Source organism: Lonchura striata, chromosome 6 (assembly GCF_046129695.1).
Source record: "Lonchura striata isolate bLonStr1 chromosome 6, bLonStr1.mat, whole genome shotgun sequence".
Classification (NCBI taxonomy): Eukaryota; Metazoa; Chordata; class Aves; order Passeriformes; family Estrildidae; genus Lonchura; species Lonchura striata.
This window is the reverse complement of record NC_134608.1, coordinates 47,368,591-47,391,379: the sequence shown is the minus strand read 5'-3', so window position 1 is coordinate 47,391,379 and position 22,789 is coordinate 47,368,591. Positions and strand designations below refer to the sequence as shown.

Here is a 22,789-nt window from a genome sequence, read left to right as displayed (position 1 = left end):
ATCAGCAGCACCAGCAATCACAAGAAATATACAACTCTAAGGTAAAAAGCAAGAAGAGAAAAAAAATGGGTACAACATACCATGGTAACATTCCTATGGTAGGGAAAAGCCCTTTCCTCAGAGTTGAGAAATAAAGAATCACTGAGAAAATAGGAACACTTTTGATCACAATTTTTCAATATTGCTATTAAGGTTGGTTACTGATGCATAGGAAATAGAGATGGCCAAAAAAAATCCATGCACAGAAAGTTCTAATCTGTAATATTCCAATACTACTGTGGGAGATCTCTAGCAAAAAAATTGCCAATAACAACTCACTCATTCTCTTTTTTAACTTTGTATTCAGAAGTTGCTCTTCCTCAGCTTCATCCCTAATAGCATAGGTAGGGAGCATTTACCAATTTCATACAATGAATAGAAAACAGGAACAGAAAGGTCTCTCTTGGTTACTCTGCAGTTGAAGTTGGGTCTTCTGTTTGTACTTGAAATGAAGCCCCATCCATGCTTATCCATTTCATGCTATTATCATGAGGTTAATTACACCATTATCCTAAATTACAGATTGTTTGAGAACCTTGTTGAACTCTACTCTTCCTGTTTTCATAGAGATTAGCAAGGGTAGGTTTAGCTTTTCAGGTGCTCAGTGTCCTCTCTGTGAAAGGCAGCTGCCTCTTTAGCCCTGTACAGGCAATACAGCATCAAATTCCTTTTCAGAACAAAGGTAGGGGCTGACTTCTCAGTGATACTGAGCCCCCACAGTGTCTCCACCACCTCTGAAAACCAGGCAATATATTGGGACATGAAGTGGGGAGTAACAGAACTAGATCCTTTTATCTTACTTTTACATCCTTGAACAGCACAAAAAATGGAAACCAGCACAGAATAAACTGCGAGCATTAGACAATTCTCTTGGATTAAGTCAGCTCATTAGAGCACATGCATGGCTTTTCAGGTGTTTCACAGAAGGTTTATTTCTCACTGTCCTGAGCAACCCGCTCACTTTAGAATACTACCAGAGAACCAAAATCATGGTAGAAAAAAGTCACTAACAAAACACCTGGGCAGTCTTGCCAAAAAAGCCTCAAAACATTTCCCACAATCATAAAGTTTCTTTTCCCTTTTTATTTTCGCTGGTAACTTTCTTTGTTCTTAAACATCTATAGCTGTTGGAAGGAATATTATCAATCTACAAACAAAGAATGTGTTTGTTGTTGTGTTTTTCTTTTGGAAAAAAAATTTCTTATATGTTCAGTGGAGCTTTTTGATTCTGTGCCCAGATACCAACATTACAAAACATAAGACAAAATTATAGGTACACAGCTTGCCAAGAAAATCAACTCAGCGTGGCTTGCCCAGGCTCTTTGAAAGAAGGCATGCACACTGTGTCACTATTATGATTTAAAATAGCTGGGCCTCCAGAGCCAGAACACTACTGTAGCACAGCTCAAGGTGCCTGCAGATGCCTGTAGCAGCAAGCCAAGTGATTAGCTTCAGCAGTGCCATGAAAGCACCACTGTGATTCATTCCTGTTCAATGTGTATCTCGCAGCTTCATTTGAGTACAAAACAAACCTCTGAAGAAATGAAAGCAAGCTTGGGAGGGGGGAAGAAATAAACCGAGTCTTTTACACTAAACCTCATTATTATTTACTAGGGAGTGCAAATTCCTTGGGTTCAATAGAGAGGGGGGTTTTCTACAGCAAAGAAGAAGAAAATGGCATTTTTCATTGTAGAAGGACTTCTGCTTCTTTTAGGTATAAAATGGGTAACAAAAGCTTACAATTCCCTGAGCTCAAGGTTTGCTAGAGGCAAGCAAGAGTCTATATGTACAAGCACATGCATCACCCTGCCAAAGAGAGCCCTCTCAAACGCCTTCCATGTCACCTTCTCCCTTCTGCACCACTAAGAATCGGGACAACGCCCAGGGAGATTTTGGATATGCTCTGACACTTCCCCAGACAAGGATTTTTTTTTCTTTGTTGGCATCAGTTGTGTTTTTTACAATGCCCTCCAGCTGCTCTGGTATCCAGGTTCAGGAATCAAGGTTCAAGCTGCTGCAAGTTCATGGATGTCACAGGGTCCAATACACCCTGTGTTCACCAGCACAGTGAGGAGACACACTCTGGCCCCAGCTCCCTCAGCCTCATGTGAGGCTGCACAGGGAAGATCCCCAGTCACTAAGTTATTGCCTGATAATTACCAGCTCAGCTTAGCTAACAAAATTTCATCCTTAATTAAATCTCTAATTAAACCAGTCTCTGACCTGATCTTCATACCACCTTCAATTTGTGTTAACTTTCTTAGATAATTTCAAAGAGATATCTAGCTGTCCCTTAAACTAATGCATACCATATTCTTCCAGAAGCATCCTTGATGCTTTGCTGACTAAAATATTGGTCTTGTTCCTACGCTTTTCCACCCATGTCCTAAAAGGAAAGTATTTCTGAATGTGACCAGTATGTACCTACTCTGCAGACATCCCCTAAGTTATTTAAAATACTCTTTTAGTGTGAATTAATAATAGACTTCAATAATTTTTTACTAGAAGGAATCTCAATCCCTGTCTTTTACAAGGTTACCAATAGCTTCCTCCAGAAGAAACAGTGATCAAAACATCACACAAAATGTTTGAAATAGTACTGTATATGTAGAGATCATATTCTTCTGGACTTACATTTAACCCAATTCACCTGTAATAAATTTATCTTAGTAACCTATTTCCATTCCTCCCTGCCCTCACTACAATCACACTACAAAAATGAATGAAATCACAGTCTTCTACAATGGTTTCTGAAGTTCTCTACTTTTTTTTTAAGAGTTCTCCTAGATACCTACTAGTAATTTATCTAGCATAGAAAATAGCTGTTTCATTACTGCTGTATTTATCTTGTTTTTATTTTATATTTAAAAGTCTAGGACTCTATAACACACAAATCTTCTGCTCTACTGTTTCTCCCTGCTTCAGCCTCACATGAGGCTGAGGGAGCTGGGACCAGAGTGTGTATCCTCACTGTGCTGGTGAAAACAGGGTGTATTGGACCCTGTGACAACTGTGAAATAATATCCAAAATCCTAGTACCACTGGGAATCAGAATAGTCTCATTCACACACATGAAAAGGCTGGAGCTCTTAGAGCTTTCAGCCTACATGAGCATCCCAGGTTTTACTCAGGAGCTGGAGATGAGATGTTTGAAGATGTTTTTTTAAGTTTACAATACAGGTCAAAGCTTGGGGGGAAACACAGGGCAGCTGGAGAGAAAAATGAACTTGAATTATTATCAAGTGAGAGCTGGATTAATTCCATTACATAATGATGATTCTGCACTGCAAAGAGGCCATAGATCCTAAAGACTTCAACTCCCTGAGTGCATCTCTGTGTCTCTGAAGACAGAACAATTCATTTTTTCTGAAGTTTGTCTGCTGCACTTATGAAGTTAACCCTTATTTGCTTCCCAGCTATTAATCAGCACAAGACTCTCTCAGGAAGGGTGTGTGGAGGGTACAGATGAGGAACTTCACTGCATCAAAATCTACATCAGCTGTTTTTAGGACTTTGTTTCACAGTATAATTTACACTCCTCTAAGATGTAGCTCTTCAAATAATATAGATGTAGCAGTCACTGATAAATCTAATGAATTTGCTTGTGTCCTGATTTAATTATACCTTCAGATATGCCATACAGAAATACTGACCTTCTAAAGGCTGTGGCTTTCCTACTCTTATCTCACATCCCTTCCACTGGCAGTGGAAAAAAAGGAGCCATCAAAATTACTGAAGCACTGGACTTGATCAGTTTTTATTAAAGCAGCCACCTCAGAACTGACTAGGGACAAAAATTGGAGAAAAAAGGAAATTATTTGTTTGGTCTTAGACAAGAGACTATGCAGCAGTCTGGGCTGTCTTTGTTTACCACAATTACTCATGACCAAAAAAACCCTCTCTAAACCACCAACCAAAGTAGTTCTCATTTTGTTTCAGGACTAGTGTGATGTTCTTTAACTGATTTTTCACTGAAATTGTACAGCCAGTGCACAGAAAACAAAATGAAGGTGACCTTGTTTGTAGGAATCACTGTCCTTTTCATTCTCAAGTGTAGCACCACTAACTGATAATCCTCCTCCTCTCCTTTCTCTATTCAAAGGAAATTACTTTCCACTGGCTTTTTTTTCTAGCTGAAATTTATGAATTTCATAAATTCCTCTGCGCAGAGATTTCAGAAGGCTTGGATTCAAAACAAGCTTTGTCAGCTGCTGTCTTGAAGCAGCTTTAAATGACCCATTCATTGTGAGCAGTGTGTCCAGCCAGCTATAGTCAAAACTCTGCTGCCAGGGCAGCAGGACCAGCGCTGCCCGTGCTAAGTCCAGACACAGCTGCATGTTTGCAGAGCATCACACCCACACCAATAAGCCACGTGTGGATACAGTGCCACCCAAATGCTGCTTGATGGAGCCCTGGGCCCCAGGCCAATGTGCCTGCAGGGCACTGTGTTAGCCAAAAAGAGTATGAACTCTAGGCTAGAGCAGAAACTACAGCTCTTTTGCATAAGGGAAAAGGCACTGTGTTCCTCCCCACCCACTTCTGATACCAAAATTTTGCTGGAAGATTATGGTGAAATCTCTTTGGGGCTGGCTGGTTGACCTCAACATTTGGCCAAAATTCCTTTCTGTAACATGGAGCAAACAGAGGAAGAGGATCTGTGATTATGGCTCAGGCAGCCTCTTCTTGAGAAGAGGCAAAACTTCCCCTTGACTGTTTTCTTTCTAAGGTGTTCTGGTGTAAAATTCCTCTGGTTGAAGCTCTCTAGAAACTTGGGATAGAAGCAGAATAAAGGCTCCCTTCAGTTCCTTGACAGGCACAGCATACTCACAGACACTGGTTGCACAACTGGAAAGCTACCAGACAACTTCAGCTATGATGAAGCAAGGACCCCATCTCCATTCAAGCTGACATGTTGAATATATTTTACTCTTGGGTTTTTTTTTTATTGCCTCATTTGGCAGGATTATCCTACAGGATGGTCAAGTCCAGTCAGATGTCTCTCTTGCCAGCATTAACTGGAGTGGCAAAACTGATATTTACACATCCCTCTAGCCCGGGACAGATAAGCTATGACAACCAGAGACAAAGAACTGGCAAAAGCATCTGCCCCAAATGCAAGTGAACAGGAGGAAAATCATACACGAGTGGTGGCTGCATCATGAAATGATAAAGAGGAAAAAGGACAGCCCAGGAAGGGCAAAGAGCCAAAGCACACTGGGATTGGCAGACATGTACAAACACAGACAGAGATGTAGATGTAACTCCTATTGTCAACATATATTTTTATAGGGATAATTTTAGAATACTTAACAAGGCTGTACACATTTTAAGTTTGGAAACACAATCTATTTGTTCACTCTTTTTCTATGACTGGACAAAGGGCAGTATTTATTAGGTGAAGTGTCTGACAAAGCCTTTAGTGCTGTTAATCACACCAGCTTCCTTGATATATTAAGGCTATTAGGACTTAACTAGATAAAGATGCACATGTTACTAAGTGAATCACCTTCTATCTGTCTAATGGAAACCAAGTGTTGATTTAAGTGGAGTCATCTGTTTAAAAAAGAGAGAGAAAGAAATTGAAATAAACCCAAGATTAACAGATGTCACAGAAGGGTCAATGGCGAGCAATGTTGGATCCAAGGCTTTTAAAATAGAAACTCATATGAATATTTGAACTCACTATAATATTGCACTCTGCTTGACTGTGAAAATACAGTATTTAATATAATTTTTTTGGCTTTCAAAACTACATGCATAATTATCTATATGTACAACAGTTTCTGTGTCATTTAAACATGCTCAGTCCTCTCCACTCCTAGGTTCCCGAGCTACAAAATGATGTTAGTAGATTAATTTCTAGATGATTTAAAATGCACTGTCTAAAATAGTCCTGGTACATTTATATTGGCTGGGTTGGTGTGGTTTATGTGTTTATATATGCTGTTCTCAAGTACTGGATGATTTTAGTATTAATGGGATACGATTATGTTGAACCCTGCACTGGCCAATATAACTACTCAAAACCAGAGGGGCGTTTAAACACAACAACAAAAAGGAATGCTGATTTGTGGTTAAGTCCCAGACATAGCTTAAATTGAATTCCTGGCTGTGCCACAGATGCCACCCTGATACCTCAGGCAAGTCACTTCCTGCACCATAGCTGTAAAGGAGGGAAACAATATTTTTCTTTCTCCCTTCCCGTCTTTATTTTATGTGCTTAACCTGTCAGAGCAGGAGCTTTCATGCCATGATGGAAACAACAAAGCTGCCACAGAGATTCATCCAAAGGGAGGCAGCTGATCAGACTGTTACACCTGTGGCATACAAGGTCAATCCCACTGTGCCAGCTGGAGCTGCTGGATGGAAGCACTAAGTGTTGCAGCACTTAGTTTGGGACAGAAAATGAGCTTTTGACATGGGTTCACAGCCCTGTGCTAACTGCTGAAACCATGGGATACTTAAAAACATGCAAATTGTTGTTGTAATCAACAACAGTGGGTAGGACACAACAACAGAGGTGGATTTGAGGAAACTATATTTTTCCTCTTGGTTGCCTGAGCTCTAGGAGTGTTAGGTATATTTTGAACCATGTGCTCACAGTCTACTTTCAATGACTGCCTATTTTCCTTGTCTTCCCTCTGACTCCCCTAGTCCTAAGTAGGAATCAGACAGCAAAGGCTTCTTCTCCTATTTCTCTTCCTGGACCAGTTTTGGTTTGCAATTTTTAGCAGAGGGTGGGGAGGGATGGGGGGAACAGGAGGAGCAGATAGGGTGTCAGAAGGTATGGACATTGTGTAAGAAAGGGAGTATAACCTCCCTTTTCTCTGAATCTTTTCCAAGAGCTGAATAGATTCCAGCCCTGAAAAGACTGCAGCCTGAATAGAGTCCTTTCAGCTCCATCCACTTTCCCTCCCTGATACTCAACTGCAAATGAAAATAAAGTATTTTAATTTCAGCAAGATGACTCCAAAAACAGATCTTTGACATGGAACAATTTCAACTTTGATGCATCTAATTTCAGTAAAGATTCATCCTACTGTATGAAACCCTAAATTTGCCACTTAAGCTGGACTGTTTTTTGGTTGCTCATCTGCAACACACATACCCCCCAGAAAAAGCAGAGATGATCTTATGGCCATTTATTTTCTCCTTTAACCTATAAGAAAGACAAATAAAAGTTGTCTGTGTACCATGCTGTGCACATGTGTTGTTCACTTAAATGCCTTTTCTCTAATCTGCTCTACAGGGTAGTCCATACAACTGTTCCACATTCTCCCTTGGCATATATGCACCATGCATTTCCATTCCACATCAAATGTAAACACTCTCTGCACAGGAATGATGGAGGCTGCTTTCAAATCTTGCTTGGGTTTATCTCTGAATGCCAGACAAAACAGGCTTTAATATGGTTTGATAAAAGATCGAGTCATCCCCATTTGCAGACCTTACATCCACTTGCATACTTCTCAAATATAAACACCACCAGCAGATTCTCAAACCAGCAACTAATCTGAAGATTGTTTAAAAGATTATTAACTGGCAACGCATTATTTAATTCCTCCAATTTCCCCCCCCTCCCCAAATTCCTAGATTTTATAGGATAGCATGTTAGCTAAAATTCCTCTGGGATTTTTACTCTTAATAAGCAAGCAGACATCTGTGGGGATCATAAGCACACAGCCACTGCCAGTGTTAAGAATTAAAAAAAAAAAAAAAAAAAAGAGTGTGTGTGTGTGTGTGTGTGTGTGTGTGTGTGTGTAACTCTTTGAATTTGTAAAGGTTTACATTCTGACCTCAGCATTATGCTTCTCAACTGCTGTCTGCATCCAGAAGTGCTATAAATTTGCAGTAAAATCTATCAAAACTCATTTAAACAAGAATTATTCTCTTTAGGAGTATTTTTTTTGCCTTTTTATTCTTCATAAAATCTGTAGAGGAGTATCACAGACAACTCATGAAAATGAGTCACCAGAGCTTAATTAGTCATTATTTTTGAGTACTAGCATAGCCTCTGTGTGCTAGCTTGAACTACCTTCAGCCAGTTTTCTTGGGAATAGAGATCATATTTTGTATCACTTAATTTCATTTTTCAGTGCTGAGGAAGTGTACACTCTCATTTCCAGCAAATAAGCTGATACAGTGCAGTACTCTCACTATCTGCAGCTATTTATGCTCAATACTAGATTTATTCTTTTTTTGTATAATCAGATTTACTCTGATCCAAGAGCTGATGCTTTAGAAACAGACCGCAAAATGCCACAAATGCCTGTAACACTGCTCTGCAGGTGAGGTAACTATACCTTACTACTACTCCTACAAACTCTTCTACAGGTTATAGATAGCACTTAACATAGTTTATAGATAGGTCATAACATAGGTTATAGATAGTACTTAACACAGTTTATACTAAACCATTTCAAAATTATGCAAAAAATTGACTGGTTTGAATTTGTGCAGCAATAGGATCTAATTCTCTTCAAAGAGATAAAATTGGTGCTAACAAATGGATGCAGGTGAAGGCCACTCCAAAGACCTTGAGGTCTTCTAGGTATGGCTCTGCCAACCCTCCCAGGAATAGGATGCTGCTTACACAGCCTTTGTAAACAGATCAGATCCAAGGCACAGCAGCACAGCAGTGTTCCATGAGGCTGTGTGGGTGACCAAATCCAGCAGCAAGCAGCTGTGTATAAAGTGCTGGGATAAAAAGGGTATCTTGAACAAATTTCTCTGTCCCAGTCTTGTCTCTAGCAGAGTCTTAAAAATAAAAGCATAAAAAAGTACATATGCATAAAATCATCAATTTCCCTTTTTTTTTTTTAATGTTTTTTTAATCAACTCATCCCTGACTACTGTTTAAAGTACTTGCTAAACTAGAGTTTACATACAGACATCCTGTTTAATAATCCTCAAGTGAGTCTTTCTCCATGGCTTCGCCTAATCTCTCTCTCAGTTTGTTTCTATTCTAGCTACTGAAGCTTCTGGCAGCAGCGAATCCAGCAAGCAATTATTTATTTGTTTTAATTTTTTTCTGTGTAAAAATTTAATTTTTTACCATGCCTGATAATTTTATTTTACTGTAGATGGCAAGATGGGCAGTGTAGGACACTGGACACAGAAATCTGTAGTTTTTCATTGTCTACCTACTGAAACATTATCAGATTGGTAAGAGAAAAGCTATTAAAATTGTAAGGCTGCCTAATGACCCAGACTGTTGAAGGATGTGCTTAGTTGTAGTCCAATTTACAGAAAATGGGCATCCTCCATCACAAAGTTCAGCACGGAAATTGCTTCCGTATGCTTGTACTTCAGCATCTGGAAAAAGACTAAGGATTAAATTAATAGGGATACTTAATCTTCCATATGCCTCAATATTCCTCCACATCCCCCAGGTTATTACTTCTGCATTATTGCAAAAACTACATACAAGATGAGTAATTGCTTGGTGGTGTTCGTTTTGATTTTTATTGATTTCATGTATCTTTTAAAACTTCCAGCCAAACCCACAGCTTTTAGTTCCATTTCTCAAGTATTGGGAAAGCAAATCCTCACACACCTACTGCAGAAGCTGACAATATTTTATACCAGAAATGCCTATGCATGTTCAGCCTGCAAAGTGCTGAATATCTCCATGCCAGACCCTTTCTGAAGCCATCTCTCCAAGTGCTGGTTTTAACCTTGTTTTCCAGCACTGGCCAGAAAGTTGTGCTGTTTGTCAGTCTTTTGTCATCAATATCTATTAAATTAAATTCAATTAATTCATTACTATCCAATTAAAAAAAAAACACCAAAATGTGCAACAAGGGCGACATCAGTCAAGGACATTTTTATGTTTGCACTAATTGCTCTGCTACCCTAGGAAACATGGTAACTGTTCCCAGGCTACAGAATGAAATTAAAAATAGAAGAAAAACCCACCAAGGTTTGATCCTCTGTTAGACAATGCAGTTGTTTCACTTGAAACCGAAAAACTGGCTGCATATGAAGAATTATTTTAGGTGAATAAGCTGTCAACAAGAAACTTGGCATTTTTGAATTCAGGATGATGTAGATGGTATAATAATTTTCTAAGTAAAAGGTAAGGCTATCTAATGTGTGCTTGCTGGGTTGTAAGTATGGAGCATCAAATAATGAGACATAAATAAGTACAGATCTATATCTTAATTTTTGACAGAAATGCTGTCATAAAAGTAACATATCCATGGTGCTGAGCAAAACTATGTCACAACAACCAAAAGAGGTCCTCTCAGAGGTATACAACTTCAACAAAGCTTAATGCTTCTGCCTACCATGACAAGGAAAAACTAAAATATTGGCTCCTCAGGTCAAAGGAATGACCTATCACCTTTAAATGGTCTCTGCAGCATGTCCTAAACTTCTCTGCATTGAATGGGCTGAGAGTTCATTATTAGAAATGACATGATTAGATTTTGCCTCATGATACACTAAAAAAGCAGATTTATTCACATTACAGTAAGATTCCTCTGCAATTCCTCTCCAATCCAAAGATGCCTCTCCAGCTCAAGTTCACACATTTTTAAGCAAATCAACAAGAGAAATAAATCAGATATGAAATCTTTTGCAATGGGGAACTGTTAGTTGATTAGAAAACAAGAGTGGAAAAGAGCAAGAATGAAGTCAGAAACTGTACCTAGACTTGCCAATGGTCATTCAGTTCTTTGGAGCTGCCTACAACATGGTCACAGTCAAGCTGGTTTCTAACACATATATGGATAAAATCAGTACTCCACTGAAACAATTACAGAAAACTATTTAGCTAGAAGAAAATGTCATACCATGTACATAAATGTTGTAAGATATGGTGTTCATTGCTTTTTCAAAGCCACCTCAAACAAGCCTTTGCACTTATTTAACTTTAAAAGTTACATAGGCAGCACTCACTGCAAAAAATGTATCAAATATTTATTTTATTCTTATAATTTTACTATATGTTTAGCAATCATAGACATGGTAGATGGAAGACAGAAAACCAAATCAGCATAACTAGAACTCAAAAGGCCTGTGAGAAGTACACTGCCTGCCAGCTTTGGTTTCCAAGATCAGTTCAGATTTCCACTAGTCAACAAGCACAGCAGCACCTATTTTAGGGTAGATGTTTTCATGTGATAGACATATTTTTAATTGATTTTAAAAATGGTGCTATCTGCTTTCCAAGTAAATCTGAAAAAATGCAATTATGTCTTTATTGCTCTTTGGGTTAGTACTGGTTAGGACATTAGGGTTCATCTCCTCAGCTAGAAGCATGCAAAATCTGTAAAAGCTTGGAATTAATACTGTCTTACAGAACTGCTTGAATCACATTAAAAGGTGTCACATGTCTCACTAATCCATATCTCCTGCACAAATAGAAATCTCTAGTTAAATCTCTACAAAGCAAAGTTTTGCAACAGATAACATTAACTCCTAATGTTTCATGCAACTGAAAAGGACTATGACAAGATTTTCATTATGACCTTGGTAATTCTGATATTAATACTGTACTTACTGTCAGATGCAGGAACAATTCTGAGTATATAAGGAAGGGATGCCCAGAAAACTGCTTTGGGTTGCTAGAAACATTCTTGAAAGGCAAACTTTAAAGGGTTCAAGTCATTGGAGAAGATTAAGTTCTATATTCAAAACAACAGAAAGAGAGGATAATGTCTACTGCTCAGAATGGTTTTAAAATTTTTTTGTGAGTCTGGATTGTGTTATTCTACTATGGGAGGTTCACAGACAGGACCTACAGACATCTGGGGCAGTCTGGTTTGCAAGGACAACAGGGAGAGTCCAAGGAATGGCTGCTTTTAGCCTTCACTGCATATTCTAGATGATTGTGTAGAGTACCCATATTTAAGACTGAATTTCTTCAGGGCAGCCAAAGCACCAAGCCTGGCTGCTCACCTGAGAACTGCAAACTGTGCCCGTTACAGCTAAATTAATGGTTGGCAAAAGGCTGAAAAAGAACAGATTAATGTGAAAATTAAAAAGCTAGCACCACAGTCATTTATAGCCAAGCTAAATTTAGTGCAGTGAAAGGAAAATAGGAGCTGCACAGGACACAGAATTTCCCAAATGTGCTGTGGGCTTGCTCCTGGCTGGAGCTGCTGGGCACACCCAGAATTAAGCCCCTGGCAGGCAGCGCTTGCGGCATGAGGATGAAGAGTGCTGTGTGAGGAGGAAGGGCACTGTGCACACACAGCTGGGCCCATCTGGAAAAACTGTTTTTGATTTTGAGCTTGGTAGCAAGCCAGCTGTGGCCAGGTTCTGTGAGGATAGGCTGAATAGTCACTCACAGATGTTTCAAGGATGAAAAGAGAAGGCTGGTCACCACAAATAAATTGATTTGCTGCTGTAATCCTGCTCAGCCACATTCCCTGAGGTATCCACACGCACTCTCTTGGGCCACTGGCCCTTGGCAGGGGCTGTGAGCCCTGCTGGGTGCTGCACTCCTGCTGCTACATTCCCACTGGATCACTGCTGATGGGCTGTGGGCAGCCCCCTGCACCCAGAACAGCAGGACACCTTTAGGAGAACACACCCTCAGCTTTGTAAGCAACAGAGAACAACGGCAAAGTCAAAATTCACATTGACTTCACAGTCACAAAACCACCTTTTCAGGGTCTTGCCAAAAGTACAGCAATCAGCAGGAAGGAAGCTGCAGGAAGGTTCTTGCAAGTCTGATTCATCCCTTTGGATTTGGCATCTTAGGAAACAATCTTTAGGTTCAGGATCACAAACTGTGTATATCACAAGGTCAAAGTTTCAGTGCACGAGAAACTCACTCCCTTAAATTAGCATATTCCTAAATTTACAGAAGAAAATACAACATTTTGCTGATGTCAATACTTGAAATTTCCCCATAAACTATCACAATTCCTGTCAATACACAGCTGTTTAAGCTTTTTATTTTGAAAGGTCTCTTTTAGGTGCCATCCCCTCTGTACTGCTAGCTGTACATAACCCTCCTCTAACTTACAGGAGATTTTTCAAATTTTTCAGATTTTTCAAAAGAGGTGTTTAGATGCTGACACTAATCTGCAGCACTGAAAATATCTCCTCCTGAAGTCCAAGACAGAAAACTAATTCACAAACCAACTGGGATGAAACTCTTTAAAGTATTTTGCCACCTTAAAAACCACCTGATATCCTTAATAGACTGTTCAGTTCAGGAAGGATTTAACTGTATGTTGAAAGCATAGCAAGCACCACGTACTTTATGGGAAAGAGAAGGCCAATTTCTGAGAGCAAAAATACCAAAAAATTAGCTTTGGCCACCATCTACAGCTGCAGCAAAAATGTGATTCTAGCATTGCCAGTGTGTTTTTATGTTAACCACTGTTTGCTGAGTTCAACTGAAATTCTCTATTTTTAGCCTTTCAGCTACTTTCAGATAAAATTCCTGCAGATAGGACTAGCTGTATAGGGCAGATAACATACAACTCTGAAACCACAGATGACCTCATGCAACTGCAAAGAAAGAAGGGTCTGTTACTTAAAACAAGGCTAAAATTTAACCTAGCTATACTAAAATTATACAGGGAGTGTTTTACAGTCCCATTACAAGACATAAAAACCCCGTCACTATAAATTCACGGTGTACTTATTTGTAAGGATGTAAAAAAGAGTAATTAATAATCCCCAAACAGCTTATCTCTGAGGCAGTACAACACCAAGGCTTTCCCAGGCTCGCTGGAGATTTTACAAATAGCACTGAGAAGCTGCTTTAGCTGCCATTTGAGAATTATTTGTCCACACTGAAAAGTCATTGCTCTTTGTCACAAGTCACAAGACATTTCTTAGTGTTCCACACTTTTAGTTGACATTATGGAGAGAAAATAAATAAATGTAATCCAAACTTTCTGGAAAGGGCTTCCATGTGTAAGAACACATATTAACCACAGATGTGAGGGAGCACTGCACAGTGATTCTTTTTTGTGCTAAATGTTCTCTACCTTCCTCTTTTCTACTTCACTCCTCCCCTGTGTCCCCCATACACTAAAAGAAATCAGTTTCCTTTAAAACACCATTATTTCCAGGAGAGTGAAGTGCAGTTCTGAGTACTTGAGTATTCAAGTTTATTAAAGTAATTCAGGAGAAATGTGTAAGGAACGGGCATGTCACAAGCGAATCAATGCAGATCAGGGTGCTGGTTTGTAGTCCTTAGGATGCATTGCACACACATCTTTTAGTTTGCAAAATATTTGCTCGATATTTTTTCAGAGGTGGTTACCTTTATGAGGTAACCACACATTTCCAGTACTGGAAGAAACTGAAAGTTCTTTTCCTCAGTCTTAATAACTAATGAACAGGTCAGATACATGAATGAAATAACTCTAAAGTAAAGCAATGCTTTCACTACCTCACCAAATCACTCTAAGAGATCAGTAAAAGATTAAATCTATTCTTCTTAATTCTTCCTTTCTTTCTTAAATACCAGCATAAGCAAACCTGTATTTTTTAACAATGACACCTCTACCATGACAATGAATCTCTACCTGTAATCTATGTTCTCAAACACAGCCAGCATTGAAATAAAGGCTTACAAAGCACTTAAATGTTAATTTGTGATTAAAGAACAAGTCTGATTTTTTTTGGATTCATGTCACTTGGAAGGAGAAACTCCACTTATCATAAGGAATGAAAACCAGGATGGAACAAGGTTTGCTATTTCCCTCTCTAAGGAATTGTAGGTGGACTTATGTAAACAACGGAACAAAGATCAAAGGCAAATCTTAGGGACCATAATATACTGAGTTATTAAAGGAACAGAGCCTTTTATCTATTGTGGAGGAAGGAAGTAAAGACATATGTAATATATGCAATTAAAAAAGAAACCCAAGTGAGTCCAAAAAGTGACTGAAATAAATTAAATTCTGTTGGTTTTTTTTCTTATTCTGTTAAAGTGATGAGAACCAAAAATGCAATCTGTGACAAAAATTAGACTCCTGGAAAAGCCAGGCATTCAACACTATTTTAAGTTGAATTTTCCTTCACATCCTATGAAACAAGCACTGTTCAATCACAAACCATGTCCTCATTCACTGCCAGTTCAACTGAGCCTTACCTTGTCCTCCACTCTGTTCAGCCTGGCACCAATCGTGTTATTTCCTCGATCTTTGCTTTTCTCTGTGGAACAAGAAACACTTTCAAATTAATATATGGTGGTATAACAAAATAGCAGCAAACCACAACAGGGTGTGTTTAACTAGCCCACCAACACCGTGTAACTGAACACCCTTACCAGGCTGATAGATCCATTCCTTAAAAGTAGTTTTCTGTTTCTTTTTATAGCACTGGCCCATGCCAGGCCTTTTAATAGCCCTGAGTTTAAGGCATTTTTAATCTTAAATTTTATGCTTTAACCACAGAGAGCAAAAATGTTCCCAATTTAGTTAATGTTTTAATTGCCACTTAAAAACAATCTGCCACTATGCAAAGTAGTCTACAGCCAACCTGAATAACACATTTGGTAACATTTTATCTTTTTTTCCCCACTATAAACTATACAAAAAGATGAGTTCAAATGACATAGAGAGTTCATTAGCCAGACTTGTCACAAACAAATGTGGTCTTTGTGCTCCTTTTCCAGTGTCTTTTCAAAGCTATCAAAGAACTATGTGAATATTACAAATTTAACAGAAACTCTGTAATCTTAGCATCAATTTATTGAACATATGGTGAGTCTAAGAAAGACTAGAGCCAACATTTTGAAGATTTCAGTGAAAGTAGGTTCTTTAAGAATCTAAATAAGAACAACCCTAATTTAAAAGTGTTGATGACTAAATATAACTGCCAATGCTTAATATTCAGAGCACAACCAGCTGGCACAATTTAGAAATTTTGTAATAAAATGAAAAATACTTGAGTGAGGATTTTCCATTAATTATATTTCATCAGATTAATTTTAGACATATCCTTCATATTGACTTACCTGAGACAGAGATAAAAAGAGATGGCTTTCCTATGGACTGGTCCAACCTATAAAACAAAAAGAAACATTTTTGTTTTTTATCATTCTGAACCAGCATCTTCACTCTCTCTAGCTGGAAGAGGGAGGCCTCTTCACAAACAAGCAAAGTGAAGTTCAAATAATTTGGTTTGCCCTGTGAGTGAAGCAGTTGCTTTATGCTAAGAGTAGCTTGATACAAAAAAGTAGTAGCAAAATGAGATTTGTCTTAGATTGCTCTACATCTTCTTTAACCACTGTAAAGTTTTACCATGCCCATATGCTCAGCACTGATTTATCTTTTCCTTGTTCTTCTGCAGCTTTCTTTTTCATCTGTCATCTCTTAGTTGGCTCTTACATGCAATTCTACCAGGGCAGGTAAGAGTACACTCTCCAGGTGTAGAACAACCCCTGTCATACAGGGATTGCAGTCTACAGTCACAGCTAACAGGGACTGAGGTAATACAACTAAGTCCCAATAATCAGATTTTTAAGATTTTTTCCTTTTCCTCCCTGTGTGAAAAGAAAACTTTATGCAAATGCCATTTTATATCCCCCAATTTTGCACAGCCCTGCCAATATGGCACCTTTAACCGTGGCAGGTTTTTACCCATGGGCCCTGATCACTGCCAAATTTACAAACATCCTCCTCCTGCTGTTTATGGGTACCAAGATGGGGTTTCATTGACATACCTCCTCTGCAGCTCCTTGATTCGCACCATCAGGTTGAGGTGGCCCTGAGAGTACTGCTCAATAACATCTCGGACATCGTAGGGCTTTCTGGCTTGCTGTAAAAGAAGAGACAAAAGACATGCCCTTAAGTCAGAAGGATGAAGGAATGGTCTGTGGCAATATGTTTTTGAAGAATAAATAGATTCTTTTAGCACTGTGTAAGCATATGAGTTATTTTGATTATTGCCATGATCACACATTTTTGGTGTAATAATTCTGACAGTTCTCCTTTCATCCACCTTTTTGTTACTGCAGGTCTGTATGCCTTCCAAGAGATAATCCACTGAACTGGAGCTCAAAAGAACTTGGAGCCAAAAGAAGTTTATCTCACACTTTGTTCAGAAGCCTGTGTACACTCTAGTTCCTTCTGGAAATAAGGTTCATACTTCTCAGCCACTGAAAAATAAAGAGGTCTTGCACATGCACAAACCCCTGTTCTCAGTCAGCAGTTGAGGCTCACAGTTCAGGTCTCACCATGGGAAGTTAAAACACAGTCCTAGAGGAAGGTACATGACTGATCTCCTCTTCCAGAAAGACTGGCTGAGCTTCCAAAACTGCTGGGAAACACTGGTGCAAGAAATGCCCTGTGTCTGTAATTTGCACCTCATACATGGGAAAGACTTCATCTGACATTATTCATAAAACAACTTCTGTGTAGCACAGAGGCAATAGTACCAATATAAATGCAATAGTATCTACCTGTAAGACACCAAGACTAACTGGAAAGCAAGTGAACAAACATGTTGAAGGGTAGCAACAAATTAAAGGTATCTTAATCTGACATCTAGAATCTAGAGTCCAATCAGTGCCAGAACTGGTGTTCCCAGCACAGGAACGACATGGACCTGTTAGAACAAGTCCAAAGGAGGCCACAAAGATAATCAGAGGGCTGGAACACCTCTGCTATAGACAGGATGAGAGAGTTGTGTTGTTCAGCCAAAAGAAGAGAAGGCTCCAGAGACACCTCATCCTTTCAGTATTTGAAGGGGTTTTTTAAAAAAGATGGGGACAAATATTTATAAGGGTCTGTAGTGATAGAACAAGTAGGAAACGGCTTCAGGCTGAAAAAGGGCAGGTTTAGATTAGCTATTAGGAAGAAGTTCTTAAGTGTGAGGGTGGTGAGACACTTAAATGGGCTGCCTAGAGAACTTTTGGATGCCTCGTCCCTGGAAACATTCAAGGTCAGGTTGGGAGGGACCCTGAGCAACCTGATTGAGTTAAGATGTCCTTGCTCATAGCAGGGGGTTTGCACTAGATGACCTTTGAAGGTCCCTCCCAACCCAAATTATTCTATGATTTCTGACTCATTTGTTACGCTGTTTATAGAAACTCTGCAGATAATTTTCAAGGTTCTTTAAAGACCTTGGTAACACTGAGTTAAACTTCTCTTTTCTTGCATTGTTTGAGAACAAGGAAAAGAGTTTTCGGTGGTAGCTTCTAAGATACCAAAATTTGCATCCTTTTTGAAGTATTTTGTCACCTGAACTTCAAAAATTGTCTTTGCTCTGCTTTATCTTATTTCCCAAACTTCAGGATTTCCTCAATTCCATGCCATAAATACTGTTTTCTTCCTAAGCCAAATGAAAGTGGGATACCATACAAAAACAAGCTGTGGAGACTGTGGCACCTTCAGGCAGTCCCTTGCACCTGCCTGGGAAGTAGCTCCCACATTTCAGGAGTGATTCCTTTAGTAACATCACTCCATCAAACAAACTGTATTTCAGTCTCCCAGATTCCCCACATCAACTGCAATCCTTGGGTGAATGTGGGATCCTCTCTAGTGGAAGGCTAAGCAGGACTGGGAACTACTTCAATCTAACCAAGCAGCACAGAAGAATTCACAACCATCCCAACTGCTTACACACATATAAATCATAACTAACATCCACAAAGAAAGAAGTATGATCCTGCCATGGCATAAGCTTGTAAATCTTTCCATGGACTAACACTGCAAACATGATAATATTAACAAAAAAAAAAAAAAAATCTTGGATTCTTTTTGTGCTATAGTTAAGCGAAAGAGAAATCTGCAAGTTTGAAAACTGCCGGTTCAGAAAAGGTGTTTAGTAATAAAGATGCAGAGCTTTCTCCTGCCATCCTCATACTCTGACACAGGAGTCTGACACAGTGTATTTCCCCACCTGTTTTTCATTTACAGAGCTGTTTCTCTCTCTTTAAAACAAGAATTAAAAACCTGGAGTAAATACATTATACAAATGAGGCTAAACTTCTGAGTAAGACTGGGTATTTAAGTCAGTACTGATTTTTCTGTAACTGCTTCATATTGAAAGCTGATCTTCCATATGAAAATACTCTTGATGTTGACCATATAAAAAACCTGCAGCAGGCAACAGATTAGTACAAAATAGAAGCAGAAGCCAGTCCCACAGCCTTCCTTAACTGCTTCTTGCCATGCTCTCGCCCCAGGTCTCAGTTCTCAGTCCCTTTCTGCCCCGGCTATCTCTCCAATGGGGCGAGAAGGGCAAATGGAAGCACCCTCTGCTGAGCCCAGCAGGGCTTTGGAGAGTGCTCTGTGGGTCTGACAGGCGCAGCTGAAATCCCACGGCGTAGCAAAGAAGAGAGTCTCTTGTTAGGGGCTGAATCCAAAGGTTATTGTAGCCCAGCAGGGCCCAACAACACCTGAACAATGCCAGCTAACAAGAGCCCCAGCAGGGCGCTTGCAACACCTTATATACTGAGAGGAGGGGACTCAATCAGCCAATGGGAGCACAAGGGGAGTGGCTCTTGTATAGACAGACACATATGGGAACCAATGAGGGATGGATATGGGCGGGGCCCCAGGCCCTTGGCCAATCACCCGGCACCCAGGATGGAAGGTTCTGGATGTGTGGGAGGGGCTACCAAGTGACGGACAGGGTGCCTGGGAGGGGCCAAGGGAATGACTCGGCACTTTGGGGGAGGATTGACACCCAGGGCAAGGTGGGAAAACTAGGGACAAACTAAGCTGAATATGGGGGTACCTAGGGACAAACCATTACATTGTGAAATGATAACAAAACATGTCATAACACAACTCCACAGCTTCTCCTCCTTATTTTTGATCCTCTGCTAATTAAGTGAAACTCATGGCAAAACTCTTTTTAAATGTGTTAGACTTTCCCCCATCATAAATGGAAGTTTTTAAAAGGCAGAAAACTCAATGCCAAATATTAAATGTGCACCACTGGCTTTGGCTGTTGTTCCCTAGAAACTGCATGGGCAGAAGGCAGACCTGGGAAAGGGGAATTTCTGGGAAATGCAGCCAGGTAGTATCAAATAAAGTGGGCAAAACACCCTGTGAAGCACAGGACACTGAAATACATAGTTTAGTACAGTCCAGTATGGAGATTAGAAAAGATTACACACACAATTCATATGAATAATATAATATAGTAAATTACAAGACTATAAATGTAAGATTTTCCAGGGAAATTGTAACCAATCAAGCAACAGTTATGTCATTGGTAGAACTGCAACCTGTATTTTTAATTTATGCTATGTATAGAATATTTGCCATGGTAAAAATCATCCCACAAGTTAAAAAGCTATTTTAGAAGGAAATTAATTTACTCAAATGGAAGAATTTACATGGAAAGAAAATTTTTAAAGTTTTCAAAATGAAAATGGGAAATCAGAACAAATGCCTGGTCACTGTATCGCTGATGGCTATCACAGCTGCATCTATGTACATGAGTTTTAAGACTTCTAGAAACTTTCATAATCAGAAAACAAAGGTTCATTACTCATAAATCAAGCAAGTGGGGTAACTGAGTATGGCCATTTTTTTTTTCTGAAATTCAGTTGTAATATTACATTATGTCAAAAAATATCTGCTTTACAATTAATACATAAAGTTCATTTTTGGTAGGTTAGGTGAAGAAGCCTAGAAAAGCATTAATTTCTAAGTTTGCTTTCCCTATAATCAATAAAATCCTCCCTTAGCCATAGGTCATTAATCTTCACTGATGCACAGGACTTGTGTTGAATGTGATCATTTGTATAGAATTTGAAACAGTCCTACATAATTTACGAGAACATAAACACATCCATAAAAAAGGTATTAATTTGTTATAATATTATGCTGGGTTCATGGGTTATACATGGGCATCCTCCTAAGGACTATATTAAAACCTTGACTTTAAATACAGCCTAAATTTGTCTCTCTTTTTTTAAAAGAGGAAATGATACTTTAAAAAGACTTGTCATGTCCTTTGAAAATCTTTGTATCCGTTTAGCTTTTCTTTATTTGTTTTATTTATTTATTTCGTTTTAAACAGGAAGGCTTTGCTTTCTAACTGGCTTTTGTCCTTCTATCACCCCCTGTTATTAACTGAGCCCTTTAAAAAATACATCTAGTCAAATTTAGGCCTACAGGTGTGTCCTGCAAACAGCTGGTATAGTTTAAGAACCATGCTGAGCTCATGCTGGGACCTATTTTGCAAAATTTTCCTCTTCCTCTCCTTCTTCCTATCCTGTACTCCTAAAAGGTTCAGAGGCATCTCTAGAAAATACTCCTTTAAAGTACTGGCCTTCCTTAGTGTTCCAGCTAATTTTAAGCATGAATAGCCCAATGATGAAATTGGATTTGTTGTGGGTTTTTTTCAACAGTTACAGGAAGAAAATATCTGAATTTTCTTCTTTTGGAACTTATTTTTTACATAAATTTAAAGCTCAGAAGGAAAACACCTACTAAAAATGAGCTGTACAGACCTCTTAAATGCTGAAAGATAAATTTTTAAAATGCATCTTCTGCTTTACCTTATTTTTGGACATTACATTAGTCTGCTTATTAGGAACAGTATAGTCATTACTTGGCACATGCTAAAAAAGTTTAATTACTTATGATTATTTTATGTGCATAGAACAGATTTACAACTTTTGATGAAAGAATAATGACAGTGGTTATCGCTTAATAACAGGAGAGATTTTCAAAATCATCTTGTGGTTTGAATTTCAAGGTGACTTTGTGCATCAAGTTACTTGGGTGCTTTGGAAAACTGTACCTTTGGTGCTCTGCAAATTTCTAAGTTTGATCATGACCTTATATTCAGAAATTATGGAGAAGTATTAGATATTCCCCTGCTTTCCTACTGGAGATTCTGCTTCTGAAGAAACAGCAGCATATCTCTTGTACACAGGAGTAGAGACCTAAGATCCACTCCACTTCAGCCAAATGACATTTTTAGTTCTTTAGTAGCAGCTAATATGGATCATTCAGGATGAAGGAAGACTGCTGAGGAGAGATGGGAGACAGCCCTGCCCAGGGGTTTTGTAGATGGCCAGGACTGAGCCTTTTGCAGATGCAAAAGTGAGAGTACAACTGAGAAGGCAGATTAGCAACCGAGATACCGAGCACAAACAAGTTTTAAGTCTGAACTGAATAGTCCCATTCTATTCAGTCAAATGCTTTTTCAGCTTCTATCAAATCATCTGCCGCAGGGGAGTTGCGTTCATTTGCCAGGTGGATAATGTTGCACACAGTGTTCAGGCATTTTCAAAATCTGTTTCTGACAAATACCACTTGGGAGGTAGATCTACAACATGAGGATTTCTTGTTATTAAGCAGTTTAGTTAATACCATGGCAAATATTTTATGATCTAAATTTATGAGAGCAGTGATTCAGTAATTACCATGGAGCAAAGGACCACAATCAAGTTTTAGAATGAAAATAAATTAGATTTTAATGGAACTGGCCACATTTAGGCAATTCCCACAACAGCAGTACACACATCCCTTGCCCAGTTTCAAGTGCTGACCAACAAGTGCTAAGAAACTTCTTACCAAAATGACTATATATATTACCTTCAAGTAGTTGAGACACTGTGCCTTCTTAGTTTCAGTCTAATAATGATAATAAAAGGTGATATGTGCTAGTAGAAGCTTTCTGAAAGCCCTCTCTTCAAGAAAACTCTGGACATGGGACATTTCAGCCTAAATAGTGCTGATCTGAATACATTATACATAACTAAAGCAATATTCTGACAAGCTCAGAGAACTTTAGCCATAAATTAGCTCAAGAATTTTAGTAAAAATTACAATATTCAAAGTAGAAATTTGCTAAAGAATTC

The 22,789-nt window shown here is 38.9% G+C and overlaps 1 protein-coding gene across 1 annotated transcript in view; it reads right to left on the bottom strand.

Moving 5' to 3' along the window:
• Positions 1 to 22,789, bottom strand: part of KCNQ1 (potassium voltage-gated channel subfamily Q member 1) — a 332,273-nt gene that overhangs the window by 86,091 nt on the left and 223,393 nt on the right. The window contains exons 13-15 of the mRNA XM_077784257.1: positions 16,682 to 16,776; positions 15,974 to 16,020; positions 15,107 to 15,168 (exon numbers count right to left, since the gene is read on the bottom strand). Coding sequence (XP_077640383.1) covers positions 15,107 to 15,168; positions 15,974 to 16,020; positions 16,682 to 16,776 — 204 coding nt within the window. The remainder of the gene's footprint in view (positions 1 to 15,106; positions 15,169 to 15,973; positions 16,021 to 16,681; positions 16,777 to 22,789) is intronic.